At 38.5% G+C, this 21,498-nt stretch overlaps 1 protein-coding gene across 1 annotated transcript in view; it reads left to right on the plus strand.

The window, feature by feature from the left end:
• Nucleotides 1-21,498, plus strand: part of CNTNAP4 (contactin associated protein family member 4) — a 222,478-nt gene that overhangs the window by 186,261 nt on the left and 14,719 nt on the right. Inside the window, exons 16-21 of the mRNA XM_006193465.3 lie at nucleotides 3,639-3,809; nucleotides 4,521-4,739; nucleotides 15,546-15,785; nucleotides 17,231-17,455; nucleotides 18,882-19,015; nucleotides 19,866-19,953. Coding sequence (XP_006193527.1) covers nucleotides 3,639-3,809; nucleotides 4,521-4,739; nucleotides 15,546-15,785; nucleotides 17,231-17,455; nucleotides 18,882-19,015; nucleotides 19,866-19,953 — 1,077 coding nt within the window. The remainder of the gene's footprint in view (nucleotides 1-3,638; nucleotides 3,810-4,520; nucleotides 4,740-15,545; nucleotides 15,786-17,230; nucleotides 17,456-18,881; nucleotides 19,016-19,865; nucleotides 19,954-21,498) is intronic.

A 21,498-nucleotide genomic window follows, 5' to 3' on the forward strand; every position in this document is an offset into this window, starting at 1 on the left:
GGTTAAATAGATCGTGTACCATCCACACCGTGACATGCTACTCAGCAGTAAAAAGGAATGAGCTATTGATATACGCAACAAGCAGGTCGAATCATTCAGAGAGTAATTATGAGGGGAAAAAAATGTCAGTCTCCAAAGACTACAGACTCTATGCCTTTATTCAAATGACAGTGGGAAACTGGTGAGTGGTTTCCAGGGGTTAAAGGGGTTGAGGGCAGGATGGAAGAGGGTGTGGCTTTCAGAGGGAAGCATCAGAAATGCTTGCAGTGATAGACATGTTCTGCATCTCAGTTGTATCAGTGCCAGTATCCTGGTTGTTATATTGTACTGTAGATTTGCAGGATGTTACCATGGGAAGAAACTTGGTAAAGGGTATACAGAATATTTGTTATTTCACACAACTGCTTGAAAGTCTACAGTTATCTCAAAATAAAAAAATTTTTTAGAGAAACCCAAATTTCCAGCTTTTTTAAATGATTAAGTATTCAGAGAGATTCATTTGACTAGTAAACTGTCCCCTGCTTTGGCATTTCTGTATTTCACTTATCTTATTCACTTTTAGGAAAGGGAGCATCACCACACTCATCAAGCTGGTAAATATGTGCAGCTTTTTGCGTGTCAATCGTACATCGTGTAAGAGGTTTAAGAAGAGAAGGAAAGGTAGTGTTAGCATGTCGTACGCATTTTTATTTTAAAAGTAAAACGTAGTGTCTTAAAAAACAACATTTTTCAAATACTATTCCTTTTTTAAAACATCTTTATTGAGATATAATTCACATAGCATACAGTTCACCCATATGAAGTGAACTATTTGGTGACATTTAGTATACTCATAGCATTGTGTAACCATGGCCGTAATCAATGTCAGAACATTTTCATCATCCTAAAAAGGCACCCTACACCCTGTCATTTTTTCGTTGTTCCATCTTTCCAGCCAACTACTCTACTTTCTGTCTCTATGTCTGCTACTTTTAAAAGAAGAATCATTATCATTAATGAATGATAAATAAAAGTTTAGCAAAAAGGGTATTTTTTAAAGTACTTATAATCTTAATATTCTGCTAAGTGAAGTTTTCCTGTATGGGCTCTTTTTACTTTATGTATGGACTTAAACACTTAGGACAGCTTCCTTTTCTATGTAAAAAACTGTGTGAACCCCATTATTCATTACAATTTGTTTTTAATTTTGGAAGGTCAAAAGGTGGCATCCCTGAAGGAATCTTTCAAATCTCCAGTACCCTATATTGAATTTAATTGAGAATATATTAATTGTTAATTAGTTTTATTATTACTGATTATTAATTAATTGATTAGACTAATCCATCATGATTTGTTTTTGCTGAGATGATAAAAAGCATTCCTATAGCAAGTGATTGCCGTCAGGTCTGCTCCTGGTGCGGCTGAGGGGTTTTTAAACCACCTTAGCCATGGAGTGTCCTCTCTTCAAAAGACCTGCTGCTTTTGCCTGGTGCCTGCCTGGTGGGCTCTGTTCGGGCCCCTTTCTCTGAGGCAGCCCAGATCCTCCTGGGTGCTTTTTAGCACAGTCTGTAAAGAGCTGAGCTATGACGGGCCAGTAATGTTATTTGATCGTGGAAACATTGGCCTTCGCTTTCTTTATAATTGTTGTGTATTAGCTGCAATTTCTTAATTCAATAAAATGTTCATTTATTACCTACTGTGAGTCTGTAAAATAAGATTTGCTCACTAGACAAACTAGGTATTATGTGTGTGAGAGTTTAAGCTACCTTAGGTAATACATTGTTTGCATCGCTGTAGAAGCAGTCATTGTAAAGATAGCAATTCAAAGAACTGTTTCTCTGCTGCAGCCAGGCCCCTGAAGCTCTCTGTATGATGCCCTATTGGGTTAGTTGTGATACGAAAATGAAACACTTGGAATATTACGTTCTTATGGTAATATTATCTAATTTAGACCTCTAAGTAATTCTGTGTTCCTCTTTATAATCAGACCAAATGAGTAAGTATTAATAATATTCCATAATTTAAAGTTACAGCTTTATTTTAACGTTCATACATTTCAACAAAAAGGCATTTAATTCCTTCTAAAAATAGGTCAGATAAAAACTTTTAAGAACAGTAATGTGTTCTTACTCCTGACTTGATATTTTGCATTTTCTTGCACTCTTTCCTAGAGATAAATCAAAGTGTCTAAGCATAGAAATAGCTGTAAAATGGAAATAAGGACAAACTTGGACATACTCAGAAAATGCACAGTTTTTATTTGGCTGTAGGGGGAAAAAAGCCCTCAAAGTGTATTCTCAGCTAAATAAATTTGGCTTTAAAATTGTCCTCATATCAGCCAAGAATTGACTTCTGAATCAGATCCTTAGGAAGAACAAAAAAATTACAGTAGATATAAGCACTGTTTATTTGGGTCCAGAATGTCTAGAAAATAAGTTAAAATCTAAGGAACAAATAGAAGCTGAGTCAAGTTTGTGACTTTTAGCTCTAAGTAGGTCTCTGTTCTCTGCTAACGTAACGAACTGTTGTTTTGAAATTACTGTGTTCCAGTGTCAGAGGATCAATACATCTTTCTTCCAGGAAGGTAATTCAGTAGGAGAATTTTACTCAGTGCTGTGAGTGCATATGAAAGCAGTTGCTTAAAACTCAGGATGTGTATTTACTTTTGATGTGTTGAGGACTTGCTGGTGGCCGCAGCAGCACATAGTTCATTTCTCTGGTACTGCTTCTCACCAGCCACGCACATCCAGGTGGATTTCACTCCCCTGTCACTTCATACCACTGCGTTTAGATTTTTTCCCATACTTTATGCTATGTAAGACTTACAATTTTTTTTCAAAAGGAAAGTTGTAGATATAACCAAAAAATGAATGAGAAAGTGAAGATATGAAGTTGTATTTGTACTGAAATTATAATTATAGTCCACACAATTTTTTGCAGATGTCTTACTTTATACCCCAGTTTTTTAAACATTTTGTCCTTATTTTGAGCATTTTAAAACTTTTTGAGAACCCCTCTCCTACTGTCTACTTCACTATTATAAGCAAAGTAAAATGTAATTTTGCGTGAAAAGAGCATTTTTATGAGAAAATCAGCATAGCACAGAGTAAGCAGTGGCTTGATCTTTAATTAGATGAGAATATTTTGACTGCCAATCTCAGTTTAGAAAATTACAAAGCCCATTAATGAACACAATTAGTTGAAGGTGTAACTCTGTGAAGTGTGTGTGTTTAAGAAGTGTTAAAATAAAAAACACTGAGCTTCTTTAGAGTTTTTGTTATTCAAAGTAATGTAGGTATTTAAATTTCAAGTTAAAAAAAATTGTCTATTACTGTTTGCCAGATCCTTCTCATAACACGTTGGCATTCAAGCTGAAGGCTGTGTTTCTTACATGAAGCATAACATTTAGACCATTTCTGCAGTGACCATTCCTCTCCTGTGTTGGAAGGAATCCGGGATTTCAATCTTTGTAAAATCTCCAATCATGTTCTCATATCTTGTATACTGTATAGTTAATAGAAAAAAAGAAAAGCAGGTTTGTATAAATGAGCAATCTTTTCACAGTTAAAATGCAAAAATAAAAGTAAAACAAAATGTAGTTACGCCATTTATTTTATGAATTTATTTTCTTTTTGATTTTTCTCTTTTAAAAAAAACAGGGTTATTTTGGAATTCGGCTTCCTTCAACACTGAGGCTTCATATCTTCATTTTCCTACTTTCCACGGAGAACTTAGTGCAGACGTGTCTTTCTTTTTTAAGACAACAGCTTCATCTGGGGTATTTTTAGAGAACCTGGGCATTACCGACTTTATACGGATAGAGCTACGATGTAAGTCTTCTTTTTCCTTCCAAGTCTGGAATTCTATTTAGCAGGCAACCTTTTAACTAAGTTTTAGAGTTCTGTGTTTCTACTCGATCAGCTGTCTCTTCATTGTGTCCTTTTGGGAAAAAAATTATGATATTAAGGTAGCATTTTTGCAAGAATGAATTTATATTTAACGTGTGATCATTTGGGAAAATTGTTAGTATTCTCTAGAACCAACTTAAGTCTTTTAAATTCAAAAAATTAAAAATTTTTGAAAAGCGAAATTCTCACTTAATTTAATCACTTAATTAAATCAACCAGCCAAATTATTTTGATATCCTGACTGCTATTAGTATTTTGATATCAGATGTATATTGCATGCTTTTGAAATTATATCAACTTTGAATCACTCTAAAAATTATTTTTATATAAAATACCAGATGCTAGTTAGTTTTCTTGCCCAAGCTAAAGAGCTTTAGTTTTTATCAGTATAAAAAATTAACTATGGGGATGAATTTCTTAGAATCCTTTTTTTTCCCTGCAAATATAAATGTATTTTGATGTCTTAGTTCACATCTATTCTGTACCGACATCACTGGTTCCTTCAATAAAGTTCTAACCATTATCTTCACGTTTAGTGATTGTTTCTGCTGTGGTGCTGTTCTGAGTGTATTGAAGACGCACCTCTCCACCACCGGGGCTCACATGAACCGTCTTCATGTCTAATATTTGCAGCTCCTGCAATTGTGACCTTTTCATTTGACGTGGGGAACGGGCCTTTTGAAATCTCCGTGCAGTCACCCTCTCACTTCAGTGACAACCAGTGGCACCACGTTAGGGTTGAGAGGAACATGAAGGAGGCGTCCGTTCAAGTGGATCAGCTCCCGCCGAAGACACAGCCTGCTCCTGCTGACGGGCACGTCCTCTTGCAGCTCAACAGTCAGCTCTTCGTGGGTAAGTCCCATTTCAGGCAGTTTGTCATTCAACTGTAGGATGTAAGTGCAGAGACGGGCCAAAATGAGATAATGACCACACCACCTTTTGTGGAGGACCTGTGCTCCAGGCTGTGCCCGGGGCTTTCTTAGACTCACAGCCAACCTATCAAATGGGTCTCTTCTGTGTTTTACAGAAGAGATAACTGAGGTTCACGGGCTTGAAATGACTTGGCTTCAGAAATCCACCTACTAAATGAAACTCAAATTTGTGTTTGACTGATTCCTAAACCTGCATTTTCCCCTCTTCCAGTTTTATTGAAATGTGATTGACACACAGCACTGTACAACTCTAACTTGAACATTCTTAATATTACAGATTATATGATTGTCACAGTCTTTTTTTTTTTTTTAGCACTAGTGCCTTTAGCATGATACTGGAAATGTTTCTCTTCCCTGGGAAGTTGAAGATGCCTCCTTGTAATTCCAGCTGATGCCAACCAGTTACCCCTGCCAAAAACAGGCCAAATAGCAGGGGCGTGGGGAGGATGAGCAAAATGTGTAAAATCCACAGTTTGACCAGTTTGACCAGTTCTTCTGCTGGTATCCCTTATTTTGCCCATTTCCCTGGTATCTTCTGATCACCTACTTTATAGTTATATTCAAATGTTCCTTTCTTTTTTAAATACATTCACTTGTATTTATAGACTTAATAACAGAATCCTTCTGGGTGTGTTTGTTTAATTTTGCATCTTTGCTAATTACAGAACTTATCAACCATGAAGTTCAGGGAATTATCTCTTACTTGATCACTTTTCATGTATTTTAATGTAAATAAGGACACAGCAGCACTATCACGCAGGGTAAGTTCTAGATTATCAAACATTATATTTCAAGCATCTGTAAGAGTTACCTTCTGGAAGAAAATTCATCAGATCCCCATTACATCTTCTGTGGCTTAACAGCCTTGTTTCACTGACTCTCTCTCACTGCAGAGGATGAAGCTTATTTGTGACATATTTGGCTAAGACGTATTTGAGATTTCTAATGAACTTACGTACTTATTATTTCTATCACTTATTCTTTCACTTAATAAATATTTGATGAACAGCTTCTATGAGTAAGGCGGTATAACAGGCAATCTAATCATGATCTTGTGGACGCTCCCCTGACTTATTTAAGGGCATGGAAATAATAAAGGAAACATGAGAAGAAATACATAACTTTTAATAACATGCTAGGAGCTCAGTCAGAAAATTGACATAGATATTTCTCGAGTTATAGAAAATAAGAGATGGCCACCACAAAAGGTATGGCAATTTAAAACCTGTCAGTATCTAGAAAATAGCCTTACTATTCTTAGAAACTGAGAAGGCTGAAACAGTCCTCGAATTTTTCAGTGAAACCTGCTGCAGTTTACTTGTGCATGACCTTTCATTCTTGGTATGAATCTTAACTTCAGAGAAACAGAGCCCCTGCGTATTATGTCTGATAGGAATCCGGCCTTGACTTGATTCCAGGTAGCTGTAATGGATAGAAGTCCTATTATAGCACCATACAGACGACTGTGTTAGAAGAGACTTGAGTCTTTTGCCATGAATCATGTGTTCTAATTTTAATAAGAATCTAAGAGATTTCATCTGTGGAGGCAGTTGGTTAGACTTTTGACATTCCCATGTGTGTGAAATTCAAGGGCGATCATGTTACTTGAAAGTTTTAAAAACTGAAATCTTTATTGTATTTAAGTCAAAGTCATGGAAAATTAAAAAGGAAAGGCAGAAAGAAAGATCTCTGGGAAAAAAAGTGGTATCTATTAATAGAACTGTACTTGTACAGTTCCCTGCTTCCTCCTCACAGGTGACTGAGTAAATTGAAATGATTAATGTGATAATACTCAAAGATGGACCCATGTTAAGAAAGAGGCTTGCAGCTTTAAATAGAGGCACATCATTGGCTGTCAAGAGGCCACATAAGGTCTGTTTTATCTTTACCACCAGAGTGGACCACTCTTAGGAAGGGGCCCCAACCAAGTTCATAAAATAACTTGTACAAGACAAAATATTTATTTGTCAATTCACAACATTACTAACTAACAAATAAGAATGTTTTTATTTCTAGATGAAAACATCTTTTCCCTGTAGAAAGATTCAATGGAACTTAAATTATAATTAAAAGATTATACTGAATTATAATGCCAAATAGGTGAAAAAGTAGTAAAAAAAAAAAAAAGAAAAAACCACAGTAGTAATTGCAGGTAACTTGACGTAGCACTTACTAAGACCAAAAGTAATTCTCTGCCTTCCTGAGTACATTTCAGGAAGAGACAAGAGACAATCAATTAAAAAGTAAAAAAAAAAAAAAAAAAGACAAAATAGGGCAAAAAACTATGTATATATATACACATATATATAAAATACACACACATGCAAGCATCATACACATATATATGCATTCACATATGTATAATGTCTGATAATGATAAATACAGTAAAGTAAAAAGTAGAGTGAGGCATCAGGCAACAATTTGGTTTCGGGGCTTCTATTTCAAGAAGGGTGTTCACAGAAGTCCTCTCTGAGAACCTACGTTTGAACAGAGGCCAAAAGAAGCAGAAGAGGGAACCCTGTAAACACCGGAAGGAAGAGAATTCCAGGCTGTGGAATGAGCTTTAGGGAGTCAAGGAGCTACTGGTGGGGGCCGAGGGGCATCAGGAAGGGCGGTGCGGCGCGCGGTCAGGCTGGGTGCTGGGCCTTGTGCGGCCACAGCAGGGACTGTGGATTTCACCCTGAAGGGCAGATGAGTGCTGTAACCTACTCCACCTTTTCCATGGTCTCTCTTCTCGCCTTGAGGAAAGTGGGTGGAGGGAAAGGGTAGAAGCAGTTGCGGCACTGATCCCTGTGTGGGACGGTGGGGGCTGGGCTGCCGGGGACCCCAATGAGCAGAGGCGGCCTCTGTTAAACGAGGTGCACACAGCTCGCTACCGGTCGGTTGTTGCTCTCGGTGTTCCGCTCTTTACTCCTGCTCATACCTGTCAGCAAGGTCTCTGGGTTCCTCACGTCATTTCTCAGTCTTTAATATCAACTGAAGTTAGTTTTTCTGGTTTTCTTCCTTTGTCCTAACTTGCGGCGTGATTGAAGGTGTCCCCTGGCTCCACAAATACAATACAAATACACAAATACAAAACAAACTTTTGCCAGGCTGGAGACCTCTGGTCATTCTTCACAGTCCGGGGAAAGTCTCCCACCTCCGTCCTCTCCTTCCCTGAGGTTCCACCCGCCCCACGATCACACCCTCACCAGGAAATCGGGCGTCTTTGTTTGTGTGTTCTGTGCCAGCACAAGTCAGAGGTAGAAGGACCTTCTCTTCTAAACTGTTCCCCCGTGTACTAGTTAGTTCCTTCAAATTGTTGGAGTGAAGTCTGCGCTCAGAGCCAGCGACTCCGAGGGTGACTGGGAATCTCTGCTCTAATCCAATATAATTGATTTTCTGGTTAAGATTTTAAAGGGCAGTTTCATTTCCCTTACTCACAAGTTCGAGAGTTTAATTTGTAGTTCACCCATCCATATTAAAAATAATTATGAGTAATCAGTATTTTCAAGTATGCGTAACGACTATCATTTATATTTAGGTATCAGGACAAATGAGTGAGATAAATGTGATTGCAAAGAGTAGGTCTACAGTTTTCAGCATAACTTTTTTCTCCTAATAAAAACATTTGAACTGACACTGATGATGATGATGATGTTTTAAATTACATGGAAACACAATTTTTGTAAACACAGGACAAAACAAAGTTAGAGTCAGTCAGTTTAAGTTTGATTATGTTATTACTCCAGCATTTAGTAGTTTCAGCTAGAAAGATACCTTCTTGTTTGTAAACAAATATGACAGAATACATTAAAACTATTGTGGAATATTTCAAATGTCAAATTTTATGGTACTGCAAATATGAAATGTTAGGAATTTCAATGATGTAGAAATGTGTTTGAAAGAATTTCTTTAACACTTTTATCTACAAGTAAAATGTGGCAGGTATTTGAATATATGTTAATTTTGATTTAAGTTCTATTCTCCAGCTCTGTGCCACCATAGGCAGGCCTATGTTGATGATATTTATTGACATTACATTTTTTTGAGATTAAAGTTTTTGGCAGTCTCTCAGAAGTGACTCCTGCAGAAGGAGAACATGGAAGAATCCAGTGTATTTTCTCCATCGCTTGCTTCACTCTCTCCCCTAAAGATCAGTCATAAAGGGTGTTCACATCTCAGAATGAAACTCGGAGGCAAGACTAATGCTTTAACTTCTGAGCAAAAATCAGTGAAAATAAATAGAAAGCATGATCACAAATGTGATTCAGCTGGGCGACAGTAATATCTGGTGGTTGAAATAGGAATAAGGAAATTATACTTTCAGAGATTCAGCTAGTGTTAGCCTACACCACAGGGTTATAAGACGGAGAGATTTTAACAGTCCATGTAGTTCCCAGCATTAGCACAGTTATTGTTGACTCCGCTGTAGGATGGCACGCAAGGTGAAGGAGTGGTGAGACCATGAACACGAGTCCTCGTGTGGAAAAGCTGGCATTAACGCAATGTGATAGATGAGAACAGTAGCGCCAACGCCATGCATGTCTTCCCGTCCCCAGGTGACCTCAGCCAGCACATTGCTTTTCACAATGAAAATGCTCATTCGCCTTCTGTTTGTAGCCCCTCTTTCTCCATTTGTGCTCTTAGTTGTGCTACTGGGCCTTGACTGACCTTTCCATGTTCTTTCATTCTGTCCTTTTTTGTATGTGTGTGATTTATGCCGTATCTTGTTAAATAGTCCTAGTCAGAGGTGCTGTTCCTTACCTTAAAACCTAAGGTTAGCAACACGATGCCAATTCATGTATTTAACATCTGCCCTTGACCTCATTAACACTCAACGTGCAGAGTCACTGCTGCGATTATAGGTCCACAGACATTCTCCAACCACGGAAATGTTGTAGAGAAAAGAATCCATCCATATTTTAAAGCTGAAATGTGACAGTGGTCATTTTCTATTTTGGTTTGTAAACTCAGCATTTTTCTTAGAAGCATCTTAAATTAGCCTTGAATTGATTTTCATTCAACCAGCTCTGCAATTTTTGTTTGCAGCCTAAATTCTTTCACTGACAGGTTTTCAAATGGGGCAAACTTCATTTCAATTCTTTGGGACTAGGACCCAAAGGAGAGGTAGGGACTCCTGACATAGAAGTCATTTGCATTGCATTTGAATTGCATCAAATCTACAGATATTTATTGAGTATCCGGAGCAAAACATTTCTAAATGCCATACACAAAATGCCATGTTTAACATACATAATGTTAAACCCTAAGCATGTTGCAGCTCTGAAGGCTGATTTTCAACCTAGTTACACACCAGTTATCACTTGGGGAGCTTTTGGGACACTGGCAGTGCCAGTAAAAGGTTTATTTACTTGAGGTGATGGGCATTCGTGTACTTTCAAGGCTGCATGTTACAAATGCATCCTTGTGCTGGTCTTTGGCTGATCATATGCTTGTGTTTCTGGTGGGTGTGTACCTAGGATTGGAGTTACTGGGTCGTAAAATCCGCATATGTCAAGCATCAGGAGACGCTGCCAATCTCTGACCATTTGGATTTCCTCCTTTCTAAAGTGGCTGTTCAGATCTTTTGCCCATTTTCTGCAGGGTTGTCTGCTTTAAAAAATAATTGTAGGAATTCTTTATATATTTTGGATGAGTCCTTCTCAGATAAATTTATTGCAGATATTTTCCTTTCTCTCTGTGGATTGCATTTGCACATTGTCAATGAGGTATTTTGATGAACAGAAGTTCTTTATTATATGCTACATTTTTTCTTTTTGCTTTGTTTTGTTTTTGATAAGCTAAAATATAGTTATAGGAAGAGAATGCCAAACAACTTTATGTTTGAATAATTTTTATTAGACTAATTTTCTTTTGTAGTCATAAATATGTTCCCTCATTACCAAAGTCCAGTGCAATAAAAGTCACATTTCTCTTTAATGTAATCATATCATTTATTTCAATTATCTTCTTCTCCCCTCCTTGAGACGTCTTTTTCATGAATAGCCAAAGAAGTTCCCAGTGCACTTTTCAATGTCCAGTGAGCAAATCTGAGTGATTGTTGACTAAAATCAGAATTTAAATGGGATCTCTTGAGATCAGGGAATATAGCTAATACCATCAACAGTTCATTTCTTTAAAACAGACCTTAGTATGGTCAAACCGGACAGCTGCCGTGGCCTTAAGTCTAAGGAGACCCACTTTTCCCTGCTGCTACTCCCACCAGGACATGTGCTCACACTGACTTTGGTTCAGGGAAGAAGACTGCGTTTTCTGCCTGTGACATGGTTGCTTACAGCAGCTGCCTCTTTCAACTGTAATAGTCCTTTGACTATGAGGCAGAACAGGCCTCCTCTTCCCAGCCCTCCTGGGACCTTGCTGAATGAGGAACATTCCATGGCAAAGTTGTAGCAGGGCTTCCAGTCTCCTAGCTCGGTACACTAACTGATACCATAACTTCTGCAAGGCTGCATCCTCTGCCAGATGTAGGGGATGGCTGGGAGACAGGACTAAAGATCCGACAGTGATGTGCCGAGGACCCCTTTTCCCCGACAGTCCTGGCCCTGGGCCCAGCTCACGTGTGCCTTCACTTTCCTGCTCCCAGTCGCCTGTGGTCAGGGCCTTATGGCCGCATCTGTGCATGGTGCCGTGGTCAGAGGGAGCCCCTGTACCCTGCCAGACAAGCTTCTGTGACTTTGGACTTTAAAGAGAGGCATGGGGATCTTGATTTCTTTTTCCCTCTAAGACCCCTGGGCAAATTATGCCTTTGTTCCCAACTACTCCTCAATAATATTCAAGCACGGCGCATAAATAACTTGCCATTAAAAAATGAAAGGTCTTCCTGCCACAAAAGTGGCAGAAACTTGGCATAGGAAAGAGCCAGCTTGTACTCTGTGACAATAGAATCTGTCACTGAGACCAACTTCCTGAGGGTAATGAACATGAGAAGAGGACTGAGCTCAGTCTCCACTCAGCACCAAGCACTTGGTGGGTGCTGCACCCCCATACTGTTATGTAAGGGAACAGGTTCCCCTGTATCCATCCACACAGGAAGGCTGCGCATTCGCTTCACAAAATACTTGGTGTTTGTGAAGTTCCGGAATCCATTATATGTGATATAGTATGGCAGGTAAATTGATAGAAAATTAATTGGAAGACAGTTGCAAACATAATAACTCAGCAGAAACATCCGGAATCAATTAATCAAACTGCAGCTCTTTTTAATTGGACATACTCTCACCCGGAAAAGTCACTGGGATCTTTAATTAAGCTTTCAAGCCCAATCCCATTTACATCAGCCACGTTTTCCTGAATAGTTGCAACTTAAAATAAAAGGTTATTAACTTGAAACCTAATGGTAAAGTAAAAACCCTCACTACATGTATGCTGCAAATGTTTACTTTTAATTAGACATTACATTTTCTTGGAAAATTTGAAATGTAATTTAACATTTGATGAGGCAGACATTGAGTCTTAAAAAGTACAGAATTAAGAAGTCCTGTTTTGTGAAGCTGTGTTGATTTTCTTCTCCCTACCCCAGATACTATTTTAGAATGTTTTCCACACATATACATGCGTATGTTTTCCTGTGCATATCCCCGTCCTCTGACCTTCTTCTCCACCTGTATCTGTCTCTGCCGTTAGCAGCATGTGGTGATGATGTGTTTCCCTGTCTGCATCTATTACTAGACGTGAGAGCTTTGAGAGCAGGGTCAGTTGCATGTAACTCAGTACCTCCAGTGCCAGACATGGTGTCTGGCAAAGGGCTGCTGAATAAACCTTACAGAACTGAAATGCCAATCAAACCAAAAATGATCTGCAGGGTAGAAGAAAATCGAACTTTTCTTCTTTGATCATATTTTGGTTTGGAGAGGAAAGGGGTGTCCTTGTAACAAAAGGCCAACTGTAGGTTCTAGTCTTAACTCTGCTTCTAACCAGATGTGTTTATTCTAAAATTTCTCAGCTATGGTCATGGGCTAGTTCCTGGACTTCTCTGTGCCTCTAGTTTCTTATCACGTGAAACAAAACAAAAGAAAACAAGAATGAAGGAGTTGGAATGGATGAAAATGAATGTATTCAGTTGGTGGACTCTGGGTTATTTACTTATTATTATGTCACTTGCAGACTGAGATCAGCCCCTAAATCAGAGAGACTGGGTGTTTCAGAGTGATAAATGCATAGCAGATCGTGATTTAACGTTCCTGTGTACTATAAACTCTACACCATGATTTAAAGTAGTGTAACATGAAGTAAATGAAATACACCAGAAGTACACCTCTAATCCAGACTTCACAGCATCTGGCCCGCCTCCAAAGAGTTCCTGGGCCAAAGCTAAAAGCAAGGCTTCAGGATGCCTTTACTACCCAGAAAAAAAAACTCCAGCAAGGATGGCGAAAGAATCTCTGTCGGAGACTTGACTCTGAGCCCTAGACATTCTCACGGAGTAGAGTTAGCAGCAGCTTTGAGGTGGAAGGAAAGAGAAAATGTCCCGAAGATCAGGAGAGAAGAGAGACTTCAGAAATGGCAGGAGATTGAGTAAACGTAGGACAAAGGCAACAGGAAGACTGTCCACTGTTCCTGAAACTCTGGGATGAAATCAGCTCCTGGCCAGCCTTGCCCACGTCACTGGAATTGTAAGAGGTCTGGTTCCATATCGTACTTCATCTGGGTTTGTAAATAGGAAATATGACCCACATCCTCAAGACTTTTATACTCTTCATTGAAAAGCACAAATTATGTCAGCTGAAGCCACTTGAATACGGACACTTAAATACAGTCATTTGAATAGGGACCATTATGTCTATGAATCTGAATTATAAATGGCATTAGTACCATGAGTCCAAAGTTCTCAGGAATTCTTTTAGTTGCCTCTTCATGGTATTTCATTATCCAAAATACAGAGTTAATTTATTCATAAATATTCATTGAGTTTTATCGATATTCTCAGTCTCAGGGACCCAAGCATCCCTCTGAAGAAAGGCTTTTCCTCTTTTCACCCTGTGAAGCCCCAAGCTCCACCTCCTACTCCTAAGGTACAATCTGGTTTAATGAACCAGTGAGTTAATGATTAATTAACGGTAAATTAGTTGAGTATTAATAATTAGTTATGATTAATGTTAATCGATAATTAGTGTTATTATAAATAGTTATTGCACAGCACTGTTCTGTGTGCTGGGTTACAGTGTGATTGAAGCGGCCCTTGATGTGCATTTTGATGGAGAGACGCTGATCATATACAGAGTAAACTGTTAAAATGTAAAGCTTGCTGGATGATGACAAAGACCTATTTATTTCGGGTCTTCCTGGCCAAGTTTTGGTTTAGAAATACAAATTTAAAAAACTGTTTAACCTTTGAGGATGAGGAGATGTTAAGTAATTAAGACCAGATTAGGAGCTGGCTACATGAAGCGGCAGCGGGTGCTGGGGGGCGGTGAACACGTTCTAGGACAAGAACAGGGACAGAGCAGGATACGATCCTGGCGGCGAGGCAGCGGCATCTGCTCAGAGATCAAGCTCCATTTTAGAGGCCCCATGACCATCCCCCTGCCTCTGGGTAAACCGAGTAGATCAGCCATTTAGATTTTTTTTCCCCTGAAAACGCTTGATCATAATGCAGAACAATTACATATAGATTACTTACATGAGGATACAGTGTTCCTACTTCGCGTTGTGAGCATTGATTTATGGTACTGCTGGGCACAAACTGATGGGCAGGTACACCCAGAGCTTTCATTCCCACTCGGATAGTGCTTTAAACGTGGGCGCAAGTGACCGATTAAGATTCACCTGTGTGCTTATTGACCATTTAGATTCACAGCCATATTTCTGGCCCACACAGTCAGTATTTCTTGGAGCAAGTCCCTGAGCCTGTATTTTTAAGGAGCATTCCTGTGCGGTTCTCATATTCCTTAACATTTGAGAACTTCTGCCTTAAGGTAGCAGGGTCTGTTTCTACCCAAACGCTGTAAATGTCTTCATGGGGGGCTTGATAAATGCATGTTGCCATACATCAGTCAATACATGTTACATCACTGTGTGTCTTCATTTATCCCCTCTCCCGATGTTGCTGAGAATCTTTCCAAGCTTAAAATAATGAACGCTGGTCTGACTCTTAGAGAAAATTCACTGGGAAATATGCCCAACGAAAGCAAATACTCTGGTGCTCAGTCTGATGCTGTGAGTTTTTGATGAAAGGATAACAGCTCAAGGACCACACCCACGCACAGTCAAGCTAGAAAACCTCAAGGATTCCTACGGACTTCTCACTGAATTAAAATTGTCCTGGCATCAGGATCGGGTTTCAATGTGAAAGACAAACTTCGCTTACCCACAAATATACGCTTATTTAAAATTGCAGGAAAAAATTGGTTTCTACATAAGAGTATCAATGCATGTCACTTTTATTTGGAATGAAAGAGCCTTTATGTTGTTCTTGGAAGTAAAGAGACTAATAAAAAAGTCTCCAATGTAAAGTTTAATAAAACGCTTTTAGAAAACAAATCTGTGACATATTCAACTTCTGGGAAAAATTGAATCAATATTTTCTCTTTGATCTTTTTGAATCCTTCTAACATTGTGCCACAGATCATGCTTCCCAAATTATATTGGCTCGTCTAACTTCGGCGGTTCCCCGTTAACGCCATGGTTGGGGCCGGTCCCTGTGAGGCCTCAGTTTTGTTTGGTCTTTAAATCCTGAATGAAACACCTAGGAACGTGTTTGCATTTGCAGTATTTCCCTTTTAGGTGGAACGGCCACCCGACAGAGGGGCTTCCTGGGATGCATCCGGTCTCTGCAGTTGAACGGAGTGGCCCTGGACCTGGAAGAAAGAGCCACGGTGACTCCGGGAGTGGAGCCAGGGTGTCGAGGGCACTGCAGCAGCTACGGGAAGTTGTGCCACCATGGCGGGAGGTGCAGGGAGAAGCCCCGCGGGTTCTCCTGTGACTGCACCTTGTCCGCGTACACGGGGCCCTTCTGCTCGGACGGTGGGTGAGACATGGTACCCACAGGGGGACCTATCCAGCATGAAAAAACCTCTAGTAGTGCTTCTCTGTGTAGCTATTTCAAACAAAAATATTTCCACTTCTGAAATTTTTTTTTTGAAAATTACCTGTTTTATACCAGTCACATTTCATTACTTAAATATTTGCCTCAGTTATTTAAAAACTAGTGTCTATTGATGATAAAGACCCAGTGGTCACTTATAAGTGTTGTAAAGTGTTAGCTGCTCAGTCTGCTTTTTTTCAATCTACTGTTGATGCTCTTAAATAATCCATGTGTCAACAATGTGTCCCACGGGGTAGTTCTCATTTTTTAAATCATTAAAGGCATTATTGTTATTTTTCATGAAGATGGTCAACAATGCAAAGACATTTAGGAAGATTTGTTGTTTTACTAAACAAATTTTTTTTCCAAGAAGATAAATAAATTTTCCATTAAATATTGATGTACAAAAAAAAGAGAGGTCCTCAGGCATTTTGCTCTATGAAATGCCGGCTGTCTGTGGGTGAAGTAAAACAGTGGACTGTTTTCCAGCTAGTCTTGTTCTCTGATCCGTGTCATGAAAGAAGGAAGGAAATGAGCGTAGTACTCAGCGTTCTGAACAGGCTTCTCTGAATATGCAAACGTTTGTTACACGTTCATGGTTCCTCATAGAAAACTGTCATCCAGTTTAATTCAGTTGCTTTATTTAAGCGTTTCTGGGCTACTGAATCTTTTCATCAAGGAGACTAACAAAAATTGGCTCCAAAGTGAAGCAATCCCTGATTTGCAATAAAAGCATTTGGGATTATTTAACAGAAAGTTGGCCAAAATGCACTGTTCATCTACTTTTTATCAAGAGTAAGTTATCCTTTAAAAACCTACCAGTGGTGACAAATCACACACTTGCTGCTACCATTCTACATGCCTCACGTTTGAAGTTAGAACTGAGACCATGTCCTCACAAGCACATGCCTTGATTTTCTGAATCTAAATGATTTCCAGTTCATCTTTTGAAGTGCAATCAGGAGCAGTATTGTGCATCTGCATGTTACACTGGGTATGAAGTGTATGTCATAGATAGTAAAACTAGCAAAACAGACAGACAAAGCCCCTGAAGTGCTGAGGGGGTGGAGATGTGGCTGTGCCACCCAGAGCATCATCCACAGCTCACGTTCAGCAGCTGCCCTGACATCACAGTATCGGACCAGGCAGAACTCAGGGAGTCCCAGACCAGTTTCCCCTCCTGCCAGCCTCTTCGTTTTTATGCAGATTTATTTGTGTGTGTGTGTGTGTGTGTGTGAATTCGGGATATTAATCTCACTTAAGTAAAATGACTTTTAAAAGTTTGGATAATTATTTCATTAATTTAGAAACTATCAGTTAATATAACTGAAACAAGATCCCTGTACTGAAAATTGTTTCACATAAAATGTGTATATCATTTCAGAGATTTCTGCCTATTTTGGATCTGGCTCATCTGTGATTTACAATTTTCAAGAAAATTACTCCTTAAGTAGAAATTCCAGCTCCCACGCTGCTTCGTTTCACGGCGATACGAGGCTAAGCAGAGAGACGATCAGGTTTAGCTTCCGCACGACTCGGACACCAAGCTTACTGCTCTACGTGAGCTCCTTTTATAAAGAGTACCTTTCAGTCATCATCGCCAAAAATGGTGAGTGCTTGTCAGGTGAGAGGACACTGAACTAGAACATAGATCAGTGATAAGACGGGTGGTTCCCGTGTTCCTGCTCCTCAAACCACAAGCAGGAGAAAGTGTGCCTGTTCTTTGTATTCAGGGTTGTTTTTTCAGTGCTGTCCTTTACATTTAATCTAAAGGGATTATTTAAAGCACTTAAGATGCCTTGATCACTTTGTCATTTTGATAATTTAACATATTCAATATGACTTTTTAGTTTATGTATAGAAAATATTTATTCTGTTTTATTATTGCTAGAATCTCTTTACTATTCCTTGGGAGTGTCAGTGTCAGCTTTGTGGTACATTTTGAAATCAGATGCCTATTTGTACATAACGAATATTTCCTTCAAAACAAAGTGGAGAAGTTTTGAGGGAATGTCAACAAACTAGCATTATGTATAAGAAAATGTCCACAAAATCATCTGTTGTTTCCAATTTTAGGCAATAAAACCTTCATGGGAAATGCTAGTGCCTCCATGCAGGGCAGTGATAGGTGGCTTAGGACGTGTGTATGCTCCAGAAGTCCTGTCTCAGAAAGCCCCTTACTGTTACTGTTCTCTTCTTTTTATCCGGATTAGAGATTAAAATTTCATAAATAAATTCTCTGGTTGAGGAAAACAAATGAACATACAAACATGTGAATGTGTCATTTCAATTAAATCTTATATGGCCCCCAGGGCACTGAACACCAAAATAAAAATAACATTGTTCAATAAGTTTATTTCTCCTCACTGTATACATTTTGAGCTTGAAGCTAATCTATATATTAGGACATTTTCTTTGTTAAGCTGGAAGACATCCTGTGAAGTAAATTTTTGACATCTTTGCAGACAATTAAGTGAGTGGCATTAATTCTAATAGTAAGTTTGGCTTAAAACTATTCATTTTACCCTAATTTCATTCCAAACTCTATGACTGTGACCACTGGGAATTATTTCTCATCTTTAGTGAAACTATATTTGCTTATAATAATTCCATTAATCAGTTGCATTTCAGAAATGGTAGATACGGTTTTTTTGAAAGATAAGATTACAGAAACAGAATGTTACTGCGATATTCTACAATAGTTTGGCATTTCATAATGTACTAAATTTTTTTTTTTTTTATGTTAGAGGCTACTACAAAGATTTGCGTGTACTTAGTCACATATTTGACAAATAAATATTTAATTTGCGGGAAAGAGCCTGCTTATTAGCAGCGTGTCTGGTCTTGATTTTGAAAACAGTGCACTTTCACAAGGAAACTGACTTCTAGGAATTAAGCTGAAAGGGTAGATCCAAATGAACTATTGTAAAATTTTCCCAAGAAATTAATAAACAATAGAAAAAGGACTCTGAGTTTTTAAAAGTAGTTTTTAAAATACAATTTTAACTAAAATGTAACTTTCCCCCTTACTTCAGGGAGTCTGCAGATCAGGTACAAGCTAAACACTTATCAAGAACCCGATGTTGTTAACTTCGATTTCAAAAACATGGCGGATGGGCAGCTTCACCACGTAAAGATCCGCAGAGAAGAAGCAGTGGTGTTTGTGGAGGTAACAGAGAACATGCAGCACAAGCAGTGGTTACAGTTATGACTCCCCAGCAGGAGGGACCTGCAGCAGGAATTTGATAATGAGTGGATGAAACAAAGACATCCTTTCAATGCCGCTCAAGCCCAGATCATAGACAGACCATCAAATGTGCTCAGTATTTTTAAGCAGTAAGATTCTGTCCAATATGTTATTAGTATTTATACATTAAAATGCCAAACTTTTCTATTTGTTTTACTTTGATCAGGAGGGAAATGCTTTTAGTTAGTTTATCCTAGTGCAGAGTAGCATGGTGGGACCATGGCTACTCTCATGCAACCAGCTTATTTCAGATGGGTATGAATGTGGCTGTGATTCTAGCACAGAAATTAATGACTGCAATACCAGAATAAATTTTTTAAATGATGTGAACTACAGCAGAGAAAGTGGAATTATTCATTCTGCCAGCTTTTGAAGAAAGCACTAATGTTTCAGCTCTCTACATAGAAGAAAATTTCTTAGCTGGATTACTCAAGTAAAAATAGCCAGCTAAGTAAAAATATCAAGATGAAAATAACTTGTATCTTTTTGTTGGTTTTCCCAATTTCGGACTTTTTACACAGTGGAGAAAAATAAAGTGAGGTAAAGGGCTAGAAGGTGGGGTGCAGTGGTATCTGGGGGTACCACAGAAATAGTACAGAAAATCGTACTCACCTTTGTAGATGGCTAAACTCTACATTTGGTTTTTCTAAACCTCTGGGGCCATATTAACAATTGCCTGTTTTATCATTTTCTTTTGTCCTCCTTTCGCTTCCTGTCCTCTTGTCAACATTGCCATCCGTTGTGGTGTTGGCACCTCATGTAACAATCGTAGATTGACGAGAATGCGAGGAGACAAGTCCACCTGGCATCAGGTACAGAATTCAGTGCGGTCAGATCTCTTGTTCTGGGCCGGATTCTAGGTAAGTAAAAGGAGAGACCTTTCCCTTAATAGTGTTGCATACACATGGATCAGAGAGTCATGTTCCAAACACACATCCCCCCCACATACAAATTCATCACGCTGAAAGGTGAATGAAAGGCTCTCTTGCCTTACTGCGGTTCTGAAGGGCATGATAATCAAGGCAGAAACTGTACTTTCCTGGAGGTGTGTGTAATCATTGAGTAAGGACTTCTACAAGAGAAGCAAGCATTCTCCTTTGATAGTAATACCACACTGCTCTCTGCCACGCCTCAGTCCAGCATAATGAAACATGATATTGCTCTCACACTTCAAAAATATAGGATAATAAAGGTAGAAATTACAGACTGTGTATCAGTCAGCTGCCAGATACACAAACCATCATCTAAGAATAAAACTAAGATTAGGTCTCGAAGAGAAGGAAGGAGAAAGCAATTTATTTTCTGCTAACGAGTGAACATGCTTTAGGTAATGGTCTGGATCCCGTCTGTCTTGTTGAGACGTTGTTAGTGGCTGGCCACTCCTGCTAGAACTTGGGACTTACCACCCCACATCTTATCATCCTCATTTCTAGCCACCAGTTACTTCTGATAATAGCATCAAAGTAGAAACATACTCTTACCATTTTAACATCAAAATATGTATCATTTTTTAAAATACTTGCCAACAAGGACTAACTAAATAGAAAGATGGGCAGTGAATTTTAAAAGGGATTTTCTTTTTAGTTATAAAAGTGGGGGTGGGGGATGTCCTGTACTCTGGAGTTTTCCTACTTTGATATTTGACACTAACCTGGAATATTTTGTCCAAGATAGTAAGTGGAATCTTTTCTTTTTTGACCTTTCAGTTACTTGTACCTTGATGAATCATTTCTTGTATTCCCTGTATGTAACCTCAGAATCTTGAGAATTTTTGATTAAGTGACTGATTAAAATATTGGCCTTTGAGAAGGTTAATAGTTAAGTTTATAAATATTTATTGGCTTTCTAGTACTACAAGATAAGCACCAGTGTTGTGTGTTCTTGCTCTTGAAAGAAACAGGGGAGATATTAATTGCAGTGTTCTTTCAGTATGCTATAGTGGACATAAAAATATGTACAAAGTACTATTTAGGTATTTGGAAGCTTAACTGGAAAATTCCAAGTGAGTTTCACGGTGTAAATTATATAAATTAAACTACAGTAGTAAAAAATCAAATAATCATAACAAATCCTTATCTCAAGAGTTCCTCAGTCTAGCAGGGTCTGAGATGAGGCATTGCATAAAAATGTAAAACACAAGATAGAAAATTCTAACAATTATGCATAATGTTGATAAAATCATATGTTCGAAGAAATAACATTTTCAAATTTAATGTCAGTTACTGATGAGAATATTTTGTGTGAATAGAAATATGTTATGTAAATTATTAAACAATTGGGAAACTGATCTGCATTCTACAAGGAGGATCATATTAATCAAAAAGTAGAATAACAACATTCATTATATAAATATTTGTCTCCTTTTTGTAATGAATAGGAGAGATTAGCAAAGAATTAAAGATATT

This window comes from Camelus ferus, chromosome 9 (assembly GCF_009834535.1).
Source record: "Camelus ferus isolate YT-003-E chromosome 9, BCGSAC_Cfer_1.0, whole genome shotgun sequence".
In the NCBI taxonomy this organism is placed as follows: Eukaryota; Metazoa; Chordata; class Mammalia; order Artiodactyla; family Camelidae; genus Camelus; species Camelus ferus.